A 19640-nucleotide genomic window follows, 5' to 3' on the forward strand; every position below is an offset into this window, starting at 1 on the left:
TTTTAGGATGTTTGTGTGTCTGTGTGTTTTCGTCTTTGCATCCCACGAAGTCCTAGTGAAAGTTTACTGGCTTATTAAGGTCGACAACGTACAAACAGAACTGAGTTTGGTGTTTTCAGGGCTTCAAAATAGGGTTTACAGCACTGCATCAGCTTGTGCGCCTCTGAATCCAGTCATTCATTTAGTCATTTTTCAGTATGGCATAATTGAAAGCAGGTATCATATTTTAGGTTAAGATACAGAGAGTTTTCATTTTATGCAACCATTCAGGCTCCTTCTTGTTTTTGATAACCACCAGTCTCATTCAACAGATTTGTTTGCCACAATTCTTATCTTATGACATTCAAGTTCCATTTCAGTAATTAGACTCATCCTGGTGCAGTTACTAGTAATATTTGCTGTTTTGTTTTGGCTCCAACAGATCATGTTTTCATCAGATTTGAGTGAATTTTAATGAAGTTTGCGTGCCCTCTTCTTTCTGATGGCTATCACATTTAATGCTAACTTCCTGGTTTTACGTCTTCTGTTTGCAAACAGTTTGCTGGAAGCAGACTGATAGATTTAACAGGTTGGACTTTTATTGTTTCTTCCTGAGTTTTACTTTGAGTTTTCCCTTCCTCAGCTTATTGTGCAGTGCTGGAATTCCCTGATGGGGCAAACATATTGAACACACTGATTAAATTGAATCGGCTTTTGCTCCATATGGCTACAGACATGGTTTTCTGTGTTCAGCTGCGATTCACAGCCACAAGCAAATACACCCACTTCTCAAAAAACAGACATAACGCCACGGAGTGCACAAACAACATGTATTTTGCTCAGAAAATGTGCACAGAATCTCAATGCGTGTTCTGTGAGTGTGTAAAAGGGACATGAGGTGCAGGGTGAGCGTGTAATGTGTGAAAACAACAGACAGATTCACTGGGAAACCCACCACTGAGTAATTAGCATCTGTTATCATAATAGAGGTCAAGCAGAAGAGAATACACAGAAAAGCCCAGCTTCCCCTAATCCGACAGAATCCCTCCTTCACAAAATGGGAAAAAAAAAAAATACAACCAGATAAGACGAGGGCTATCAGATCATTTTGCAGAGACAGTGTGTGGTACGCAATCGGCATCATTTCCAAAACATATCTGTCTCACCAAGCGACTTCTAGCGGGCATTACGAGACTATTATCATGGCAGACAGTCAAAGCATTTGCCCTACAGCCAGACCTGCCATCTATCTGTGTTTCCAGATAATATGACAGCTCTGATTGGCGGTTAATGGCCATTGGCGTTTTAGTCATTTCATTCCTCCACTTTGCTGTTTTTTCTCTACTTTCACTTTTTCCTATCATTAACCCCGCTAGAGAACTGCGACTGAGTCATCCGAATGACAAAACCGTGTCATGCTGAAACATTTCAGGAAATAGACACCTCCGCTGAGATGGTGCTCACATAATATACATGCCAGATTAAAGTCCAAATCATCCCTGGTTATCAGCAAATGTTGTGAAACATATTGTGACGCTTGTGTGTCTGCCTGCAGCCAGTCACCTTCCAGTGATTTTTCCTTTTTTCTGCCAAAGATGTTTGGTTCGTTCTGCGTCACCGGACGAATAACCAACAGGATTCGAGGGTGGGGTTGGGGTTCCTTCATGCTGTCATCTTGCGTATTCTTCTACGTCACGTGCCATCATCTCCTCCGTGTCCAGATGATGCATTCACGGACATGGCTATCACATGAGTCCCAGTTTTGCCAGTTTCTGGGGAGGAGAGAAAAATACTTGGATGCCTGTGCAGCTTTTGTAGTTGATTTTTTTTTTACTTTTTTCCAGTTTACCTTTTGTCTCATGACAGAAAATAATAAATATGCAACATACGGCTGGTCAGATATTACAAACAACCTTTTCGAGCCTACAGCATACAACCATTTATCATTTTTTGCTCTTTCATTTCCCGTGAGGCACCCCTGTCAGTCTGAGGACACCTGGGGGGTACAAACCCAAAAAACAGCCAGTGCCTCTGACCCTGAAAATAGAGGTCATACCAGCTTTCCATATTTCCCTCAGCGCACAGACACAAGGCCCTGCAGGTGCTGTATGCAGAGGAAATAGATCAACTTTAGTGAAGGAGCTCAGTCATACACCTCTGGCCGATCACTGTACTCTGTTACTGTAGCGCTAGCTCCTGGGTGCGCCTCATATTTTGCAGCTGAGCGCAGCCATCTTGCTTTTCCAGGAATGAAATCACGCACAAACCAAATCTGTGGCAGCATGATGTCCCCACCCACCCCTCCCCTCCACCCCCGCCAGCTACATCGAGGGGCTGTCTTTGCCCGAAAGTGCTCAGAGGGGGGGCTGCAGTTTGGTTTTTAGGGTCCTGTTTGCAGGATTCCCCCAGAATACATTATGCCACCCCCACCCCTTTCTGCTTTTAAGCTTGCAAGACTATTATCCAGCAGCCCCCAGTAAGTTCTTATCAGTGGCAGCCAGATGGAGACCAGCAATACCTCAAGACTTGTTGATTGAGCAGCGCTGGCAGGACGGCTGTCATTGTAGAGGGGTTCTGTGCTTTCAGATTAGCATCTTGGCTTTTTTCTCTGTTTTATAATTGCCAAGAGAAGTCTCATTAATGACAATTATAACACTGGCTGGATATATTTGCCAGTGTGGACAGCCCAAAGGCTTTAAAAGAGCAGCAGGGAGGAAAAATTGACATTGCAAACATGGCACTTTTGTGTGAAAAGGGTTGTTAAAGCATTTACTTATCTGTGTCTTTGCCTCAATGTGCATATTTAAAGACAGATTTAAAGATTGCAGTGGAAGCTTGTGACCCGTCAGAGCGAATCTAATCAGCTGCAGTGGGGCAAACTGTGCATTGAGGGGTGTCTGCATGACGTGTCTGGCCGCAAACAATAGAACATGACACGAGGGAACTGGATACAACACTGTCCTCTAGTGCCTCTCACCACCAGCAGCTCGGTGGTGTGCTACAACGAAGCAGCCCTGCTCATCCAGTGGTGCCATGCAGTAAATAAGCACAGGGATTTGACCCCAGCGTGGAGGAAAACAAATGTCCACGTGTGTTTTCCCTCCCAGGAAACAGCTGAGGAAGAAACCATGATTGTACATTAACAGAAACTGCTGTTGACGGCTCCACCAGCCGTCTCATGCCACAGCAGAAAAAGGACATGAACAGACATCCACCAGTACGCAGACTCCGGCCCCACCTCAATTCCACCACAGGGGGAAATACCCATAATGCACTTCTTGATGCATTTGTATTGAATTGGCTTCGCATTGGTGCTCTGACCCACTTTTTCAGCAGGCAGCAGGTTATTTTAAGATTTCATTAGCGAGAAGACCAAGGTCAAAGGAGAGGTGAAGAGGCTCAGACACTCACTCAGACCGACTGTCAAATGTTCATTTTCAGGAATTCAAATCAGTTTGAGCCCGTCTGTCCTTTCTGTGCAGCCCGCCTGCCACAGTGCTTCCAAATGTGAGGCGAAACACGAGTAACTCTGATGGCTGCTGATATTTTGACAAGTCCTCTAACTATGAAGATGCCATTTTTGCTCAGGGGGGATGTATCATGAGTTTAAAGCTTGATCCTGTCACTACTACAGTTCACAAACAGCAGATGCACCCTGCAGACATACTAATGATATAAAGCTAGTTAAACAGCAGGCGCTGGGATCTCTAATTAGGAGAGAGGAGCTGCTAATCTGTAAGACTAAACTGCATTTGATTTGTTCCCATAACAGGAAATTATAAAAGTAATTTGGCCTAAAATGGAAAATATGGTATATACCAAAGATGCTAAGAGACAAGAAGACTGGTGCTTCTCCCTTGTCTAGTAAATATACAGCTAGCCTGCAGCCAATTAGCTTATCTTAGCACAAAGAGTGAAGGCATGGGCAAACAGCTAGCCTTGCTCTGTCTAAAGAAAATCCATTCAAAAATAGTAAAGGTGGACAGAGCAAGGCTCCCTTTTCCCCTTTATAAATTCTTTATGCTAAGCTAAGCTAAGCTAAGCTAAGCTATCTTGCTTTTGATTGGCTTCCTTCATCTATCAGCACCTCTGAAGTGCAGGAATCAGCATGTTGTATCTAGTTTATTTAATCTGTAAAAAATCCAGTGTAAAAATGACATGTTGTGATTTTATGTGTCGGACTATTTCCTGGATCCTTCTTGTCAACCTAAGGTGACTCCAGGAAGTAACTGCACCAGCAAGGCTTGCTGTTTTTTCCTAATATGTCAAACAAGACTGTATTTCAAACTGAATTGGACAAAATAACCAAACCACTGAAAACCTGCTGGACAAACCATAATCCTAAAATGTCAACAATATCTTACCAATAATCTGAAAAAGTGACATTAAATTCAATGTTTTCCAAACCAAGAACCATTTTCCCAGAGAGCGTAAAATCAATTGCTCAAGTCTGAGCTCTTTTGCTCCATTACAAGCCTTGTAATCCTTTATATAATATGTCTGAGGCATTTATTACTCAGCAGGTCTGGCACACACTGGCAGTGTAACAACAAAACATAACCCCGGCCCATTTCAGCTCACCAGTTCAAACACATTTTACTTGCACCATTAAGAGGGTGATTGGTGGTTATTACAAGCTACTCTCTGTGAGAACGTCCAGATGCTCTTTTTGTCAAGGTCAGGATCAAAGCTGGACAGGGAGGAGGGGGAGGAGGAGGGGTGATTTTGTACCCATCAGGCACTTGGAGCCCCCGCAATGACGTGGCACTTGCAACCAGGAAGGACACAAAATGGAGTCCCAGCTGGCCCCAAACCAGTGTGAGTCAAAAGGCCGGGGGAGGAGGAGAGAATGCTTCAGGCTCGATTAGGCCCACATCCTATCTCCATCTTCAGCTCCAAGCTCCATCGCCCCGAGTCATTAGCGTCAAATTCGCAGCTGCCACTCTGGAGTATGAGCAGGTGGAGGCTGCGTTTTGTTGCCTTTTTCAGGGACGTGCTGACCAACAGGGGCGGTGTGCAAAAATGAAACAGCCAAACCCGTCAAGAACATCCTGTACCTTCCGCTCAAGTGTCCGTCTTTATTTCAGGATTTGCAGAAAACCTGTGTTCACGTCTCGTGCTGACGGCACGGAGAGCAGAAGTGACATTTGCATGCCTCAGGAGGTGGGAAGAGATGAGATACACCCACCCTCTCCTACCTCACGCTGCTGAGCAGACCAGCATGCACCTGTCCCCTCTGGCTGCGAACAGGCTGAGAAGAACTTCAAGCTACTCGCGGTCGCCTCCGCTGGCACGTAATGTCTCTGCATCATCCGACAACAACTCCACCAGCTTTTGGTTTCAGGTGAGACGGACAGAAAAGGAAGGAATAAAGAAGAGATGGAGCAGTGATGGGCGATGACAGACGACTGAATGAGTTCATAACAGAGGAGGGCGGGAGGTTAGAGGGAGGGGACAGACGGATTGGGACGTGAAAGATAAGCAGATAGCCGGCGTGTGAATGGGAGTGACAGTGACAGAGTCCCATGCAAAGATAAACAGCCTGGGTGCAGCCCCTTTAATGGCTTTGCACAAGTAATTTGTCACTCCATGTGAAAAGCAAACAGCAGGGAAGGCAATGGCAACACTTTGCACTGACACTTACCATCGCCCAAGGATGTCCGGCCAAGCTTTCCCATCTGTCTACACAACTGCTGCTGCTGCTGCTGCCCATTCCTCTGGTCAAGAGACACAAGAAGAATGTGCCTCTGAGAGCAGGGCCGCGTTTGATGCCACGCACACACAGATGGTGGACGCTCTTAGATTTGTACTGATGTGATGCTGATGTTTTGGGATCGAGTGATTTTGACTTGAAAGGTTACAGACTCAAAAGCGCTATTAAAGGTAAAGCACAGTCGTGTGATGAGAGAGTGTCTTGATACAGTTAAAAACATCCTGGGATAAAAACACAGGCGACGTAACTCAGTGAAACCTCTTAATGCTCAGACAGTGTTTTCATTTCCATTTGTCAGCAGTTCAGACACATTAACACACTTTGCATCAAATGCAGGTTTTAAATCGCTCAGTTCAGTTACAGCATAATGAATCACAGGATAATCTCAACAAAACTATTTCCATGAAGTCCATGAACATGAAGCTACCCCTCCAACCAAAACTAGGAGCTGGAAAATGGAAATTGACTATCCACCATTTTGGAGTAAATGACAGGAGTTAGATGTAAATCTAATAAGAGAGCACTGCCATCTTGTGGGTGTTTCGAGCAATACACGCACTTCTGCTCTATTAAATAATAATAATAAAAAATCCATCATTTCCATTCAGAAAAGCAGCTGTGAATATTTTTTTTGGCTATCAAGTACAAAATATACATCCTAAATGTGAATATGTGGACATAAAAATAATTAGCATCCTCCTTGAGATGGGAATCAACTTTAAGAAATGCAAAAACGCTACATAAAACAACAAAATCCAGCAGTTCAGACTGAGGGAAAACCAAACAAAAGGTCATTTTGAGAAGGCATTATCTTTCACCCCTTCTCCATGCAATCAAGTAATCATCAACCTATTAAAATGCTCTCTGCAGCGCCCCCCAGCTGCTGCAGGTGAGAATGCAACCCCCTCGGCCTTTTCCCTGAGATGGGCAGCAGCTCGCCGTTGGCTTTCATCTGGTCTATTCTCCTGGACAGGTCGGCGTCGCTGTCGATGGCCAAGGTGCACCGATGGGCGTAGCTGACCAGAGTCTCTTCTCCTTGGCGAAACATGCCCACCAAGGGGACCATGTCTTTGCCGGCCAGGTGGAGCTCCGCTATCGACGCTGTGTTGGCGATGGTGTTCCGGTCGATTCCCAGGTGGCGGAAGGCTTCGCTCATGCTTTTCTTCTTGATGAAGGCTGACAGGACCTGTTTGTAGCGGTGGATGACGTACTGGACACCGGTGGCTGGAGGAATGAGTGACAAGGCATGAGCAGTTAACAATGTGTATGTAGTAAAGTTATAACAGGTGAGTTGAACTATAGAAAATCTGAAAGTGTGTACATTTACAAGGATGCCAATTAAACCAGTTTGGTACCTTTACACAATACTGTAAGTAGTTTATAAGGAACAAATGAGGAATAAACCAGGAATGAATGGTTGGTTACTAAATAGATAAGAGTTCCTGAATAACTCTGAATCAAGTCCACTATAGTACATAATGATAAGTCACCATGGACTGTTAGAGATCATCTCAGGAGCTAGTATCGAATGATTAACTCCTGGATGTCTGTGAATCTGCATGATAACTTGATTGACTTACTTACCTCCATGCTCATAGCTAACGTCGTCCCCTCAACTAGCGTATAATCAGTGGAGGCTACTCGTGATGCATCATTATCTCACCGTTAGTTACCATTTTTGTGTCCCATCAACTAAAGTCGCCCATCACCCTCCACAGCTGACAAATCTTAGAGCATCTTAATCAGCTGCTCCAGCTTCATGAGCAGAGGGGCTTTTTCTGTCAGGACCCCCAAACTCTTCATTAAGAGCCCGGATCCTCAACATCTGCATCTTCTTTTAAAAACATGTGTTTGTATGTTATGTGCACACCTGTGGTGAAGCATGTGCACAGTGTGTGTGTGTGTGTGTGTGTGTGTAGTATAGGCCTGTTTGTGTGTATATTTATGTGCCTTTATGTATATTTGCTTTTATCTGCTTCTTTTCCTCCTTTATTACCATGCGATCATTTTTGTGCTGCTCAGTTTAAATTGGCTATTTTATTGGTTTTAGTACCACTTTTAATGTCCCCTTTGAAGCACTTTAACATCTGATTTAAAAGTGCTACATGCATATATTATCATAAATAACTACTTACTTATTACTGGTGATGCGTAACGCTTGCTTTCCAAAGACTTTACCATTAGTTACCATTTTTGTGTCCCCTCAAGTAAAGCAACCCTCCACCCTCATCAGTATGCATAATTGTGCATAATTATAAGTGCGTTCTTTTGCACTTATAATCATCTCTTATGTGCTTTCTACTAATCACTAAGGAAAAAATGCTAAATGAAAAAAACTGAGCGCAACAAAAAAGCACAACAGGAGAAAGATAGAATGGATTTTATAGCAGAGGAGGGGTCCTGCACCATCACTGCAAACCTACACAGCAGCACTAACACTTAGGAAAACATGGCTGCTCTTTACAAGCACATAATTTGATGAAGCAATATTACACATGAACTGTTGGGTAATACAGTTATAACCAAAACTTAAAATAAACGGTTTGTGCACCCTTATTGTAGAAGAAAACAAACCATAAAACTTAACATCTTTTGGCCCTGCTGTATATTTCTAATAACATCCCGGCCATCTTCATCTCCTCCACCTTCCCCTCGGTCGGAGGAGGAGGACAGCGTCTCCCCTCTCCCCACTGTGGCCCGCACCTCTTTATACACGGCAGCGTTCACAGCATTTAGCTCTGAAATTGGGGCTGTGTGCACTACAGTTTTTCTGTCTACGCCCACCAGATCGTAGGCAGCAGACTTGGTGTTGCCTTCCTTCACCGCCCGCTGATACCTTTCCGTGGCCTCCTCTGGGGTCAAGACTGAAACAAAGCAGCCAACATGTCATCATGGTTATTATGTTCTGTGATCATTTCACCGCTGCCTTCAGCTTCGACCTCTCACTCTGAAAACAGGAAACTGACAGTACAAACTGTTTGTTTATTCTTCCTAAAAAAGGGAATTTGTGCTGCAGAAGGACACGTACAGTACAGATTTACATATGGCACTAGAGAGAATACAGTGCAGACAGTTCAAGATCACTTTTGGTAACTGATAATAAATAAATAGCGTACTTTAAGATGCTCATTTAGAAGTGCAATGGCTCCGTGGATGAAAAAACTTTTTCGACCTGCCTGTTGAACACCTGGGTGTCCTCAATTGTCCAGCAGGGAGCAGCTGAACTTTATGGCACAATGGATGGCAGCCATCATTTAAAATAATATTTGCCTTGCCTAAGCTTATCTGCCCACTAAACAGTTCGGCTGATGCCGTATTTATTTTTCAAAGATAGGTTCCCAAACGACAGACAAAAGCATGAAGTTCTTTCAATAAGCACTCAGTGAAACACCTCCATCAGGGTTTTATCAGCATAACCACAACCTCTACTGCACACTGCCTCATACTTGACCTCAAACTTAACTTCTGAGTTAATGTAATTGCCCAAATCCTTGTGTTATGTTCCCCAAGAGTGTCCAGGAGATGAGAGGAATAACAATAAAAAGCAACCCCAAGAAGCACAAATGAGGAATTTATTAACAACATAAAACAAAAGAAACAAACAACAAACCCCCGACAGCAACACAAAACTAGCTTCCTAAACACAAACGAGAAGCCAGTCAAAATATATGTACCGAAAATAAACAACAACTTAAACTAAAGTATACTGCTAATCAAGAACTAACACTGAACACCCTCTGAAAAGGGAGGAAGACTACTGCTGTGGGCTCTTCACACCTCAAGTTGGCAACACACACAGATTAAGAGGCTTTGTTCAGACTGCAGGACAATTTGTTTCTCAGATCTTTAACACAGACAGTCTGCACTGTCTGCACAAGTGACATCACCACCTGCTTGATAATGACGTCACACGGCTTTCCAACATGGAAGCTTGGGGATCCAAACAATCACACCGTCGAGTCGCGGTGCTGAACCCCTCCACTGCACCAGCGTGGATTCTGACCCTTCTCACCCCGGATTTGAGGGTGTGACGAAACACTCTGAAATCCGATTTGAGCCGCCAGATCGTCCAGACTGAGAAGCAGCTGTAGAAATCCGATTGGAGTCGCGTTTCAAACCACCTCCAAATGTGACTTTGATCCAATCTGCAAAAATCACATTTCACGTGTTTTGCCTTTTTTTTTTTTTTTTTTTTCTAAAATCAATCTGATACAATCTGAAAGTGCCCAAAACAGATTTGGGCTGGCAGTCTGAACAAGGCCAAAGCTGCCAAATAGCCCACTGGCACCGCATGCATCTCCTCTCTGTACTCCTTAATGAGCAAGAGGAGGCAGCCGTGGTCAATCACTCCCTGCAGGGGACGGGGAGGGCAGAAGGTGGAGGAGCTCAGGAGAGAGAGAGCGCAACAAAACTCAACAGGAAGAAGCACAAAGCACTACAGCTGCAATAAGTTCAAATGCAGCTCCCAAGCCCTTTCCTTAACTTTGTGTAATCACCTCTAAGTACCCCAATCAAAAACTCCAGCGTCCATTGCACAGAAATGCAGAACTGTTGGAATATATGTCACAGCTAAGTGAGTCTGAGTCTGGGTTATAGAACGCACAATGTCCCGACTCTACTGACTGCCATCACACAGCCAGGAGCACTTACAAAGCAGGTGGAATCAATGACCTCAATAATAACCCCACAGAGGCTAAACACCCATTTGGAAGTGAAGAAGCCTCGTAGACGAGAGACGAAATGTTTCTACAACCAAGTCCAGCTGGCCCCGATCCAACCACAACCTGGATGACCGAGAGTCTTCACACACAACAGGCAGCAGGTTTATTTAAGCCTCTCTGCTTCTGGCACCATCTGCTAGTCAAAAGCCACTTGGTGCCAACATGAACAGTCTTAGTTCTGCTTTTTACGGACGCAGCGGAGGGAAGTGAAGTACGTGGCACTAACGTCTTCACAGTAGGATTTCGAATCAGTTCCTGTCCACAACTAAAGAGAAAAGGGACTTTTACAACTGTCAAAGACCTCTGTGCTGAACTGCTTTCAAAAAAATAAGTGAAAATGAGGTGAAATGCGAACTCACAGGTCTACAAACACTTTGCATTGTCATTTCTGAGCAAAGCACCGAGCCAAAGGTGGTGTCCCATCCACAGGTTATGTCTCACGGCTGGTGCTGCACACTCTGAGGCCTCTTCTAGCTTGTAATGGCTTGAACCAGACACTGATGTTTACCCTGTGAGGCCCTGCCTCTGTTGTCTTTTCCCTCACTGCTTCCAGATTTATCTTGGTGCATCTGCAGTTAGCAGGGATGCAGACTTGTCAGCTTTTGGCAAAAAATGTCTGTTTTGAAAACGAGGTCGTTTGTGCGACTCATTCAGAGTCTTACACTTACACTTTTTCCCATCGGCCTAAACTTAATACTGTGAAGTGGAGCGTAATGTTAGCACAGTTTTCACATGTTAGCTAATGTTAGCCACAGTGGTTTTGTTAAGCTATTAACGTTATCTAGCTAATACAGACAAGTAAGAGATAAAACAGCGTTGTACTTACAGACAATTTGTCATCATCATCGAGAGCGTCGGCGTGGTGAAGGCTGCTTCTTTTGGCGGTTTTCCCCGACAGTGTTGACCTGCACGCTCATAAGGGCTCAGCAGCCAACTGAGGCGATACCACAGGGGCCAAAAGGGCTCCCAAAAGAATCCCATCCATAAATCTGATGACAAAATATGTAAACTACATGCAGTGTATGTACAGTGCTTGTGAATGCTTTAATAATTCCTAACGTTTTATTATTTTACTGATTTTGGCTTTTTTTTTTTTTTCAGACTTTTGCAGATGATGCATCTCCATTAACAGTAGTCATCTGTCAGATGGGAAGGGTGAAGGGGCGACCAAGAAAAAAATAATGTGAACTAACTTAAGCACACAGATAATCTTGAAGCAATGATTGGACCCTCATGATGGTCCACTGGTTGTGGGGACAAAATGAGCAGCAGACACGGAGGCAATAAGGAAGCGGTGATTTGTTATTGATTGAGAGCCACTTAGCTGCTTATTCAGAGTTAATCAGGAAGGATCCATGATATGGATTCACAGACATCCATGAGCTAATCATTAGATGCTAGTTCATTAGACGATATCAGTTGTTCAGGAGCTCCTTCTCATCTATTCCTCATTCATTCATTGGTAACTACCTTCGATGCACCGTACTGTAAAGCGTTACCCTGACAGACGTGACTATTACCTCTCTTCCTGCTGTAGTCCTTCCCTTTCTTCGATCTCTTCTTGTCCTTGTGGTGTTTCTTCCTTCTGGGTTCACTCGAGGCCGCTGAAACTTCAGAGGCGTCTGACTCTTCGGAGCCGCTGTCGCTGCTGTCCGAGGAACTACAGGAAGCTCGCTCTCTCTTCCGAGATTTGTTCTCTGAGTGCTGCACTCTGCTGGGTTTGGGAGCTGTGAAAGCAACAGCGACGGCATGAATAACAGCTTCAGATTGGTGTTAATATGTTGAAGTCAAACATGGCTTCCCCTCAGACACAAACCTTCATTCACTGGGCTGGGCGACGCAAAAGCCGGCATGGTGCGGTTACTCGTCAGGTTTTCGATCTGGCTCCTCAGGAACTTGCGGTCCTGCATCAGGTCCTCCACCTGTCTCTCCAGCGCAGTGATGCGCTCCTGCTTGCTCTCCAGCATGCACTGCAGCTTGGTGATGGTCAGCAGCACCCGCGGGGGCAGGCTTTCTCCATGTGAGCCGGCTGGAGGGAGACACGAGAGCCGCGTGGAGAGCATTAAAACACACAGCTTTGAGTTCCCTCACAAACAAGCGTTTTTGCTTTAAAAATGAACTGAACGAGGTATTAAAAGATGCACGTCATTACAATTTTAATTACGAGACATGAGTGAAATCATCAAAAAACAAGACCACTGCAACAGTAAAGCCTGACTGGCATGGCACTGGCATGACCTGTGGACATCTAGTAATTTGTAATGATGATGAGGTCATCTGTGATCTTAATCTCATGCAAATCTGTCATGTGTGTCAACAGTTAAATAAGAAATTCAGGAGGATCATTGCTCTTTTCATTCAGGAAGCAGATGTTACGCAGAGCCTTGATATCAAACAGGGATAATGTCAGCAAATTTGAGTAAAATACAGATTTAACTCATCAAATCACACGAGGGAAGCAATGTAATTATTTCATGGCACAAAGCAGGAAGTGGCCACTTTTCTTGTATTTCACATGCAGATTTTTTTTGGAGTTTTTCAAGATGTTGGTTCAAGTGAAAGATCAACCAATAAATAACCAGAATTATCTTAAATAGCGCCTAAATGCTGACACTTTTCATTGCACCAAGCAGTAAAAATGGATGTAACAGTGGCATACTGATGGTTTAAACTGATGCCAGTGAAATAATCCCAGAACAGCAGCGGATTCTGCATGAAAACGCTCTCACCAGACATGGCGCTGCTGGGCGTGTTGTCCTGAACAGCATCGGCTGAGGCTCCCGTCTGAAAGTTCTCCCACTTGATGATGCGCAGTTCGTCTTGCTCCTGCTTCAGCCAGGCCGGAGAGGCGAGTCTGTCTTTGCACCTCACGGAGCTGGAGTCGATCTCTATGCAGGGCGAATAGCCTGACGGCTCCCACACGGACGACATCTCGTCAAACCTGAGACAGGGCCAGAGGCAGGTTACACGAGTCACGGCCCCGCCTCCTAAAGCCTGGGTCGCTGTCTCAAAGGGAACCACTGACCTCACTGCATGTCAACGTCTGCCGTCAACAGTCGGCAGCAAGTAAACTTGGATCCAAGCTGTTTCCATGGCAATGCGATACAGATCTCGTAATTATGAGATCTTTTATGAAATATGGTTCTGGCAATTATACGTCGCTGCATCAAAACCATGAGCCACAGAAACATGATGTGAAACTAAAACGTGACTCATCGTGCCTTAATGCACGAGTAACGCTTACAGAGGAAAGTATTTAACGCTCGAACGCATCATCATTTAATGCATCGTGTGCATGAACTGCTGTCACTGGACATTAAAGTTATAAAATAATAAAGGAATCGTTTCACTGCAGTGGTCTTAAACACTGAGTAAATGCAGCTGATACTTTAAGACGAGCTGTCGTTCTGCTGACTTTTTAAGATGAACGGGTCCGAGAAGATGTTTCAGTAACACTTTCTATGAAGACCACGTCTAAACTGCCTTTAAGAGCCAATTCGTAGTGAATTATAATGTATTCATAATGCCAACTCTAAAGTATTCTTCCCCAAAATAATAGATTGCAATGCATTCAGTGGTTCTTAATGCAATAAAGGCTCTAGTTTGAGCTTTGAGTAGGGTCCATCACTGCACTAATTCAGCTTCATCTAAATGAATTAACAGCTGACTAATTCAGATCCAAATTCAGGAAGAACACACTAATCATTGACTACGTTTGCCTGCACAAAATATTCCATTTTTTGCCCTTATTTTGAAAAATATTCCAACTAAACTGTTTGCCTGGCTAATGAAAATGAATATTCCACTTATATTCCTCTTTGCATGCACTCCAATCAACGGCCGCCTCCCTCCTTCATTTGTTCAACCGCTTTCTTAAAAAGGTCGCTGTGATATTAAATCCAAAAACCTGTTGATATACAAGTCTTCCATAATGTTTAAAAGGAGCTGTGTTGCTCCTTACAGTCAGAAATGTGGGCTTTTCTTCACGCACCTCTACCCCAGCCTTGCAAACTGTTGACGAGGCGACTCACCAAGCTGATTGTCTGACTGCTGTGCACAGTCAGCCTAAAGCCTGAATAATATCAGCACACATCTTACATTCAGATTAAGGCCTAATTCAGAAAATCCAACCAGAATATGCCGTTCACCTGTGAAACACTCTGACTAATAAGTGGATAATTAACATTTAAATAACAGATCTGATATTCAGCTCGATCATGTCCTCCTGTAATTAACTGAGCACATCTGTTGAATATGACAGTCCTCATTACCTCTGCTCAGCGTTACCTTTGTTCTAAATAACTTGACAACGGGACATAAACCGATGGTGACCTCATCACTTATTCATCCTGAGCGCCATGATATATGACGCATTAATGCATTCATTAGAACATGATAAATCATGCATTAGTTAGACATTAATTAGGAATGAGCCGGGCACCATAGTTTTTATGCTTATGTCCTTATTTCACTCCAGAAGCAGCCTGCAGACTTTTGCTTGATTCTGTGGGAGATTTCAGTGTTACATGTCTTTTTAAAACTTCGCCAAAAAAATCTCACTAAATGAACTTAAAGGTGGGAAAACTGCACTCACGTCTCCCATAACTACCACTGGTCCAGACTAATGCTCGATTTCAGCTAATGTATAATACAAAGGCACACGGATGTGCATCTGCAACACATCCTGACATCAACAGGAAAGCATTTGCCTGTTGTGAGTCTGCTATGCTGAAACATGGAAACATGTTTCTTTATCCTCACAAGTTACACAACATAAACCAAACAGCTGTTTCTGCAGGTGAACATGGCCGCCGGTTTCCCTGCAGGTCACACATCAGCGTGTGGAGGCATGCGCCCTGTGATTTTAAAGACTTAACTTAGCAAACGACCATAACCTAAAACAGCTGATTTTCTGTTTATACGTTTATTTATGCAGTTTCATCTAAACTAGCACAGTGAGAACTTCCCCCCATCTCATCCATCTACCATCCACTTCCTGTCCTCCACCTGAATTTAATGTCACATGACTGCAAACAACCTGTACATCCCTCCAAATCCAACACTCTGGACCTTTAAGACATTGCTGTGTAAACCGGGTGGAGGGCCCCTTAAACTAACCCTGAAAACTCACAGTGACTCTTTGATTTTTTAAGAATGAGCAACAGGAATTAATGACACAATAATGATGAGCTACATCACCATGAGTCATGCATTAGGCGTTACCTAATATGGTGACTGGCTGCAGAGTAGAGCATGGTGCATTCAGGTGCTTCAAAAGGCAGAGCAGATTAAACTACAGTGGTTTATCTCCTTGTGTTTGTTGCAGGAAGTGGACATCACCGCTTTACTCCGTGTTTCCATGGAGATGATGATGGACACTTTCACATGTGCAAGCTGCAGCTCAGAAACACAAGTGAGGGATGAGTGCTGCAGTGATTAATCTGACTCCTGCACCTGACACAGTGCGTCCACACGCCAATTACTCTCATGGGAGTGAACTAAAAAACAAATGTGGGATTTTTCAGTGCCGGCACATGGAGTGAAATCACCAACAGAGTGAGATTCTGCAAAGTCAGAAGCCTATTATCTTTATCCCCATTGATTTATTGTATTTCAGGAACATGACAGTGTTTTAATTGGTAAGATGCATGTGGCGTGACACAAGTTAGAAATCTCATAAAACACACAGAGGTAGAGTTTGCAGTAGGCTAAAGGGCCAGCCGTTTCTCCCTGCAGTGGTTTTAATTATCTCCTACCAAGATGGATGCTAATGACTGTAATTACCAGCAAAAAGGGAGAAAAGGGAGCAACAAAGCCGGAGAAACACACAGGAAACGTACCTTCAGGAGAGTCCAGAGGATGAACCTGCTGCTGGAGATGTTCCTGTGTTTGCGTTGTTGCACGCTCAAATATCAGAGTGTAAAATGTCCCGTTTTTCCAGAAATACAAACACAGACGAGTGAAGAAATGCGAGACAACAACACGCACGTCTGACAGAGAGGCGGCGCTGAGCACTGACGCCCAGCATTACGCTGCGTTCAGGGTCCCGGTGGAAAGCACCCTTCTCAGGTTTGAGGTAAAGTATATTGTGCTCTTCATCATATTGACATCATTTACTTGATAAAAGTACTGATACCACACCCTACAAGTAAAAGCATTGTTTTCAAAATGTTAGTTAAGCATTGTCAGCAAAATGTACTTAAAGTAGACACTCAAAGTAAAAGTACTAATTCTGCTGAGAACGGTCCTAGTGAGTGTTTTACTATTTTATAAGATGTTTTTGGATTACTATGTGTATGTTGTGTTTGTGCATGTATGTAAAAGGCACTCTGTGACGACATGCATTACCTCTAACATCATTTCAGTTTTTTGGTTTTTGGGATATCACCACTATTGTAAACAAAATCTAGAACAAAGCTACTACTGATCATCACCAGCTATGGTCTGTTAAAAGTATTATTTTTATTATTGTTATTGTTAATTCACATTTTGTGGGTGTAAGTGCGCCTTATTTGTTTTCCGACAGAACATGAATGCAGCATAGGGGGCGTGTCCTTTCAGAAGCGGTAGAAAGGTCACTCTCATTCCATCACACGGTCTGCAGGGGTTCATTGGACGGTGCACTGCACTAACGCGGCCACTCACTATCATTTTCTTGATTAATTAATCTGTTGTTTGATTCATAAAACGTCAGAAAATTATGAAAAATGTCGATTAGTGTTTCAAAAAAACTTTCACCTGACTGTCGACTTTTATCAGGACACTTTGGTATTTAAGTCTTTGCACAGTAACGCGTGTGTTTTCACCTTTATTAGTATCCTGGTTTCAATCTTACTCGGGCTACAGTGTTTACATGAAAAGCCTGGTTATTCCCTGAATACATGCCTCTAACAGCGTGCATGCTTCCGATCATCTGTGTGCAGCTGTCACCATCTCATTCACTATAATCAGCATCAAAAAGGCGGTTCTGCAACCTGGATGAGGCGTTTACATGCAGCAGTACAGCAGATATTTAGCATATCCAGGTTTCTCAGAGTGCAGCTCTCAGGTCTAATGATACTGATATTTTTATGGGAATTCCTTCATCAGAGTATCAAAGAAAGTCAGACACGATGACTTTATAGGGAACTTTATTTGCAGTTAGACTAAAATTCTTTGGCTATAGAGAGGCAAACACTAGTCCCACGACCCACCTGATGTCCTGGTTGATGTTGTAACTATCTCATGTCCTGAATCTACTCAGCCTGTTGCCAAATGTTTACAATAGTGGTCATTTTAACACATTTCAGCTGCCTTATAGACACAAACAAACAGAGACATCAGACTGTCCACGTTTCTTCTCGTATACCCTCAGGCCTACCTAAAACAGTAAACTAACTCATGTTATATATTAAACACTCTACTGTGTTAGTCATAAAATACAAAAACATATAACAATGTGAGGTGTAATTTGGATATGTCAAGTTTTTTCTGGTTGTAGTAAAGGATAAAAATGCAACATATTGGAAATCAACACACAGTTTCTTTCAATAAGCAACTGATAAAATATATATTCTCTTCTGCAAATCAATTGTGAGGAAAATTCATGTCAATGCATATCCCTCATAAGATTCCTTCATCACATTTCTTCATTTCTAAGGAGAAAATTCAAGCCATATGGAGTGATTGCATTAGTTGAGCAGCAGTTTGCGCTGAGTTTGGGGCACGGAGGGTGAAAGAACAGCCCAGAACACAAAATCATACGTGAACAAAGAATAATTTCAATTAAAACAGTGTAAAACTTAAAGAACTGTAAATGCAGCAGCAGAGCGACGAACTGAGGCTGTTTCCCCAGTGTACAAACATGCCTTATCTTTAATTTGATTATCCTACAGGCCTCACACCACCTGATCAAACTGCATCAGTGTGTCATGAGGTGGCTCCTGGAAATGTATAAATCTTGGTGCTTGTTTGCAGTGACTAAAACTCACCCACCGCTGTGTAAATGCTGGTAGAGGTGTTAAGAATTGGAGCTACAAATTGACTAAGAAATGGGCAGGAACTGACAGAAGCCAGATGAGCAAATCCAGTTCAATGCAAATTTCCTCATTTATGTCAGTGGAAAAAGTTAAAAAAGAGAGCCAGTTAGTTTGGACAAGACATGAGCTGACGGTCGCTTCCACCCTCCTGCTCCCTACGAAATGTCACTTGGAGAGACTGAGTCGTGTTAGTTGGTTAGACAGAAACCAGCAGCGCCCTCGGTATAAACGAACTCCGCTGCTTCTGCTTTGCTCTCCGGCTCTCAGTGGCAGATGGCCAAGAGGAGGCGTTTAAAGTCGCCGCTGCACTCGTCCCTCAGGGCGTCCTTCAGGGACACGTCGTACTTCTCCAGGTACATGTCTTTGATGGTCTCTAAATCGTACTGTTGGTGAGATAAAAGCACCAGAGGTCAAGCTTGGTGAACGTTAGCGATTTTACATGCATAGACAAAGCAGGTGTCAATCAGTGTGTTTACACCCACTCATGTGACCCTGTGACAGCCAGCGCTCTGCACGAATCTGACTTCTTAAAAGTTGTGTCCACAGGCAGGTTTACGTCTAACATGTGGTGCAAACTTCAACAGAAATCAACAGAAGAAAATGCAAATTAATGCGTGTTTACACCCACTAGTATTATGAAATAATGCGAGCTGGTTCAAGTGTTGCTGCAACTGCATTTTTGCTTAAAAAATGGCAGTGTGCAATATGAGAAACACAGATTTCAGAGTCCGGGCAGGGGATCAGATAAACTCCTGCTGGACAAAGATGATTTCTTTGGCATGTTTATGTCAAACTTCAGGCAAGGAAAATACTGCTAGGACAGCGAAATAAAGAGCATTACACACAGTGGTGCATTCTTGTATTGAAACTTTAAAGTCAGACTTAATTAAGTTGGTTTCAGAGCTAAATATTAGAATATTTGTACAATTCAGACACATTAATGCTTTAATCTGGTAGCTAAGAAATTAATTATTGACAAAATAAACTCAAATTCAGCGCAGAAAAAAGGACTGGTTGTCTCGGTGGTTTTGAGCTTTTACCTTACTCATGAAAAACTCTCTGAATCTTTAGTGAGGTTACCTCAGAGCGGCACACGATAATGCGAATCAGGGTGTCCTCATCAGTGCCCACTCCTTTCATCGCGTCGTGCAGACGTCTGGCAAAGTAGAGCTGAGGGTTCTTCGCAACTCTCACTGAGGAGAAGAAAGA

General features: G+C 43.5%; 2 protein-coding genes across 3 annotated transcripts in view; both read right to left on the reverse strand.

Moving 5' to 3' along the window:
• Positions 1–5950: 5950 nt before the first annotated feature.
• Positions 5951–16429, reverse strand: LOC139346890 (coiled-coil domain-containing protein 106-like). The gene is made up of 5 exons (XM_070986231.1): positions 16254–16429; positions 13143–13354; positions 12230–12442; positions 11934–12140; positions 5951–6916 (listed from the first exon to the last, which is right to left on the reverse strand). Exons 2-5 carry the CDS (start codon positions 13342–13344, stop codon positions 6537–6539), a joined length of 1002 nt encoding a protein of 333 aa, XP_070842332.1. The 5' UTR covers positions 13345–13354; positions 16254–16429; the 3' UTR covers positions 5951–6536.
• A 1097-nt stretch (positions 16430–17526) lies between these two features.
• Positions 17527–19640, reverse strand: part of anxa13 (annexin A13) — a 7737-nt gene continuing 5623 nt past the window's right edge. For both annotated transcript variants that reach the window (XM_070986207.1, XM_070986208.1), the window contains exons 10-11: positions 19512–19624; positions 17527–18814 (exon numbers count right to left, since the gene is read on the reverse strand). In XM_070986207.1, the coding sequence (XP_070842308.1) occupies positions 18695–18814; positions 19512–19624 (233 nt within the window). In that variant the 3' untranslated portion in view covers positions 17527–18694. The remainder of the gene's footprint in view (positions 18815–19511; positions 19625–19640) is intronic.

Source organism: Chaetodon trifascialis, chromosome 18 (genome assembly GCF_039877785.1).
Source record: "Chaetodon trifascialis isolate fChaTrf1 chromosome 18, fChaTrf1.hap1, whole genome shotgun sequence".
NCBI classification, from domain to species: Eukaryota; Metazoa; Chordata; class Actinopteri; order Chaetodontiformes; family Chaetodontidae; genus Chaetodon; species Chaetodon trifascialis.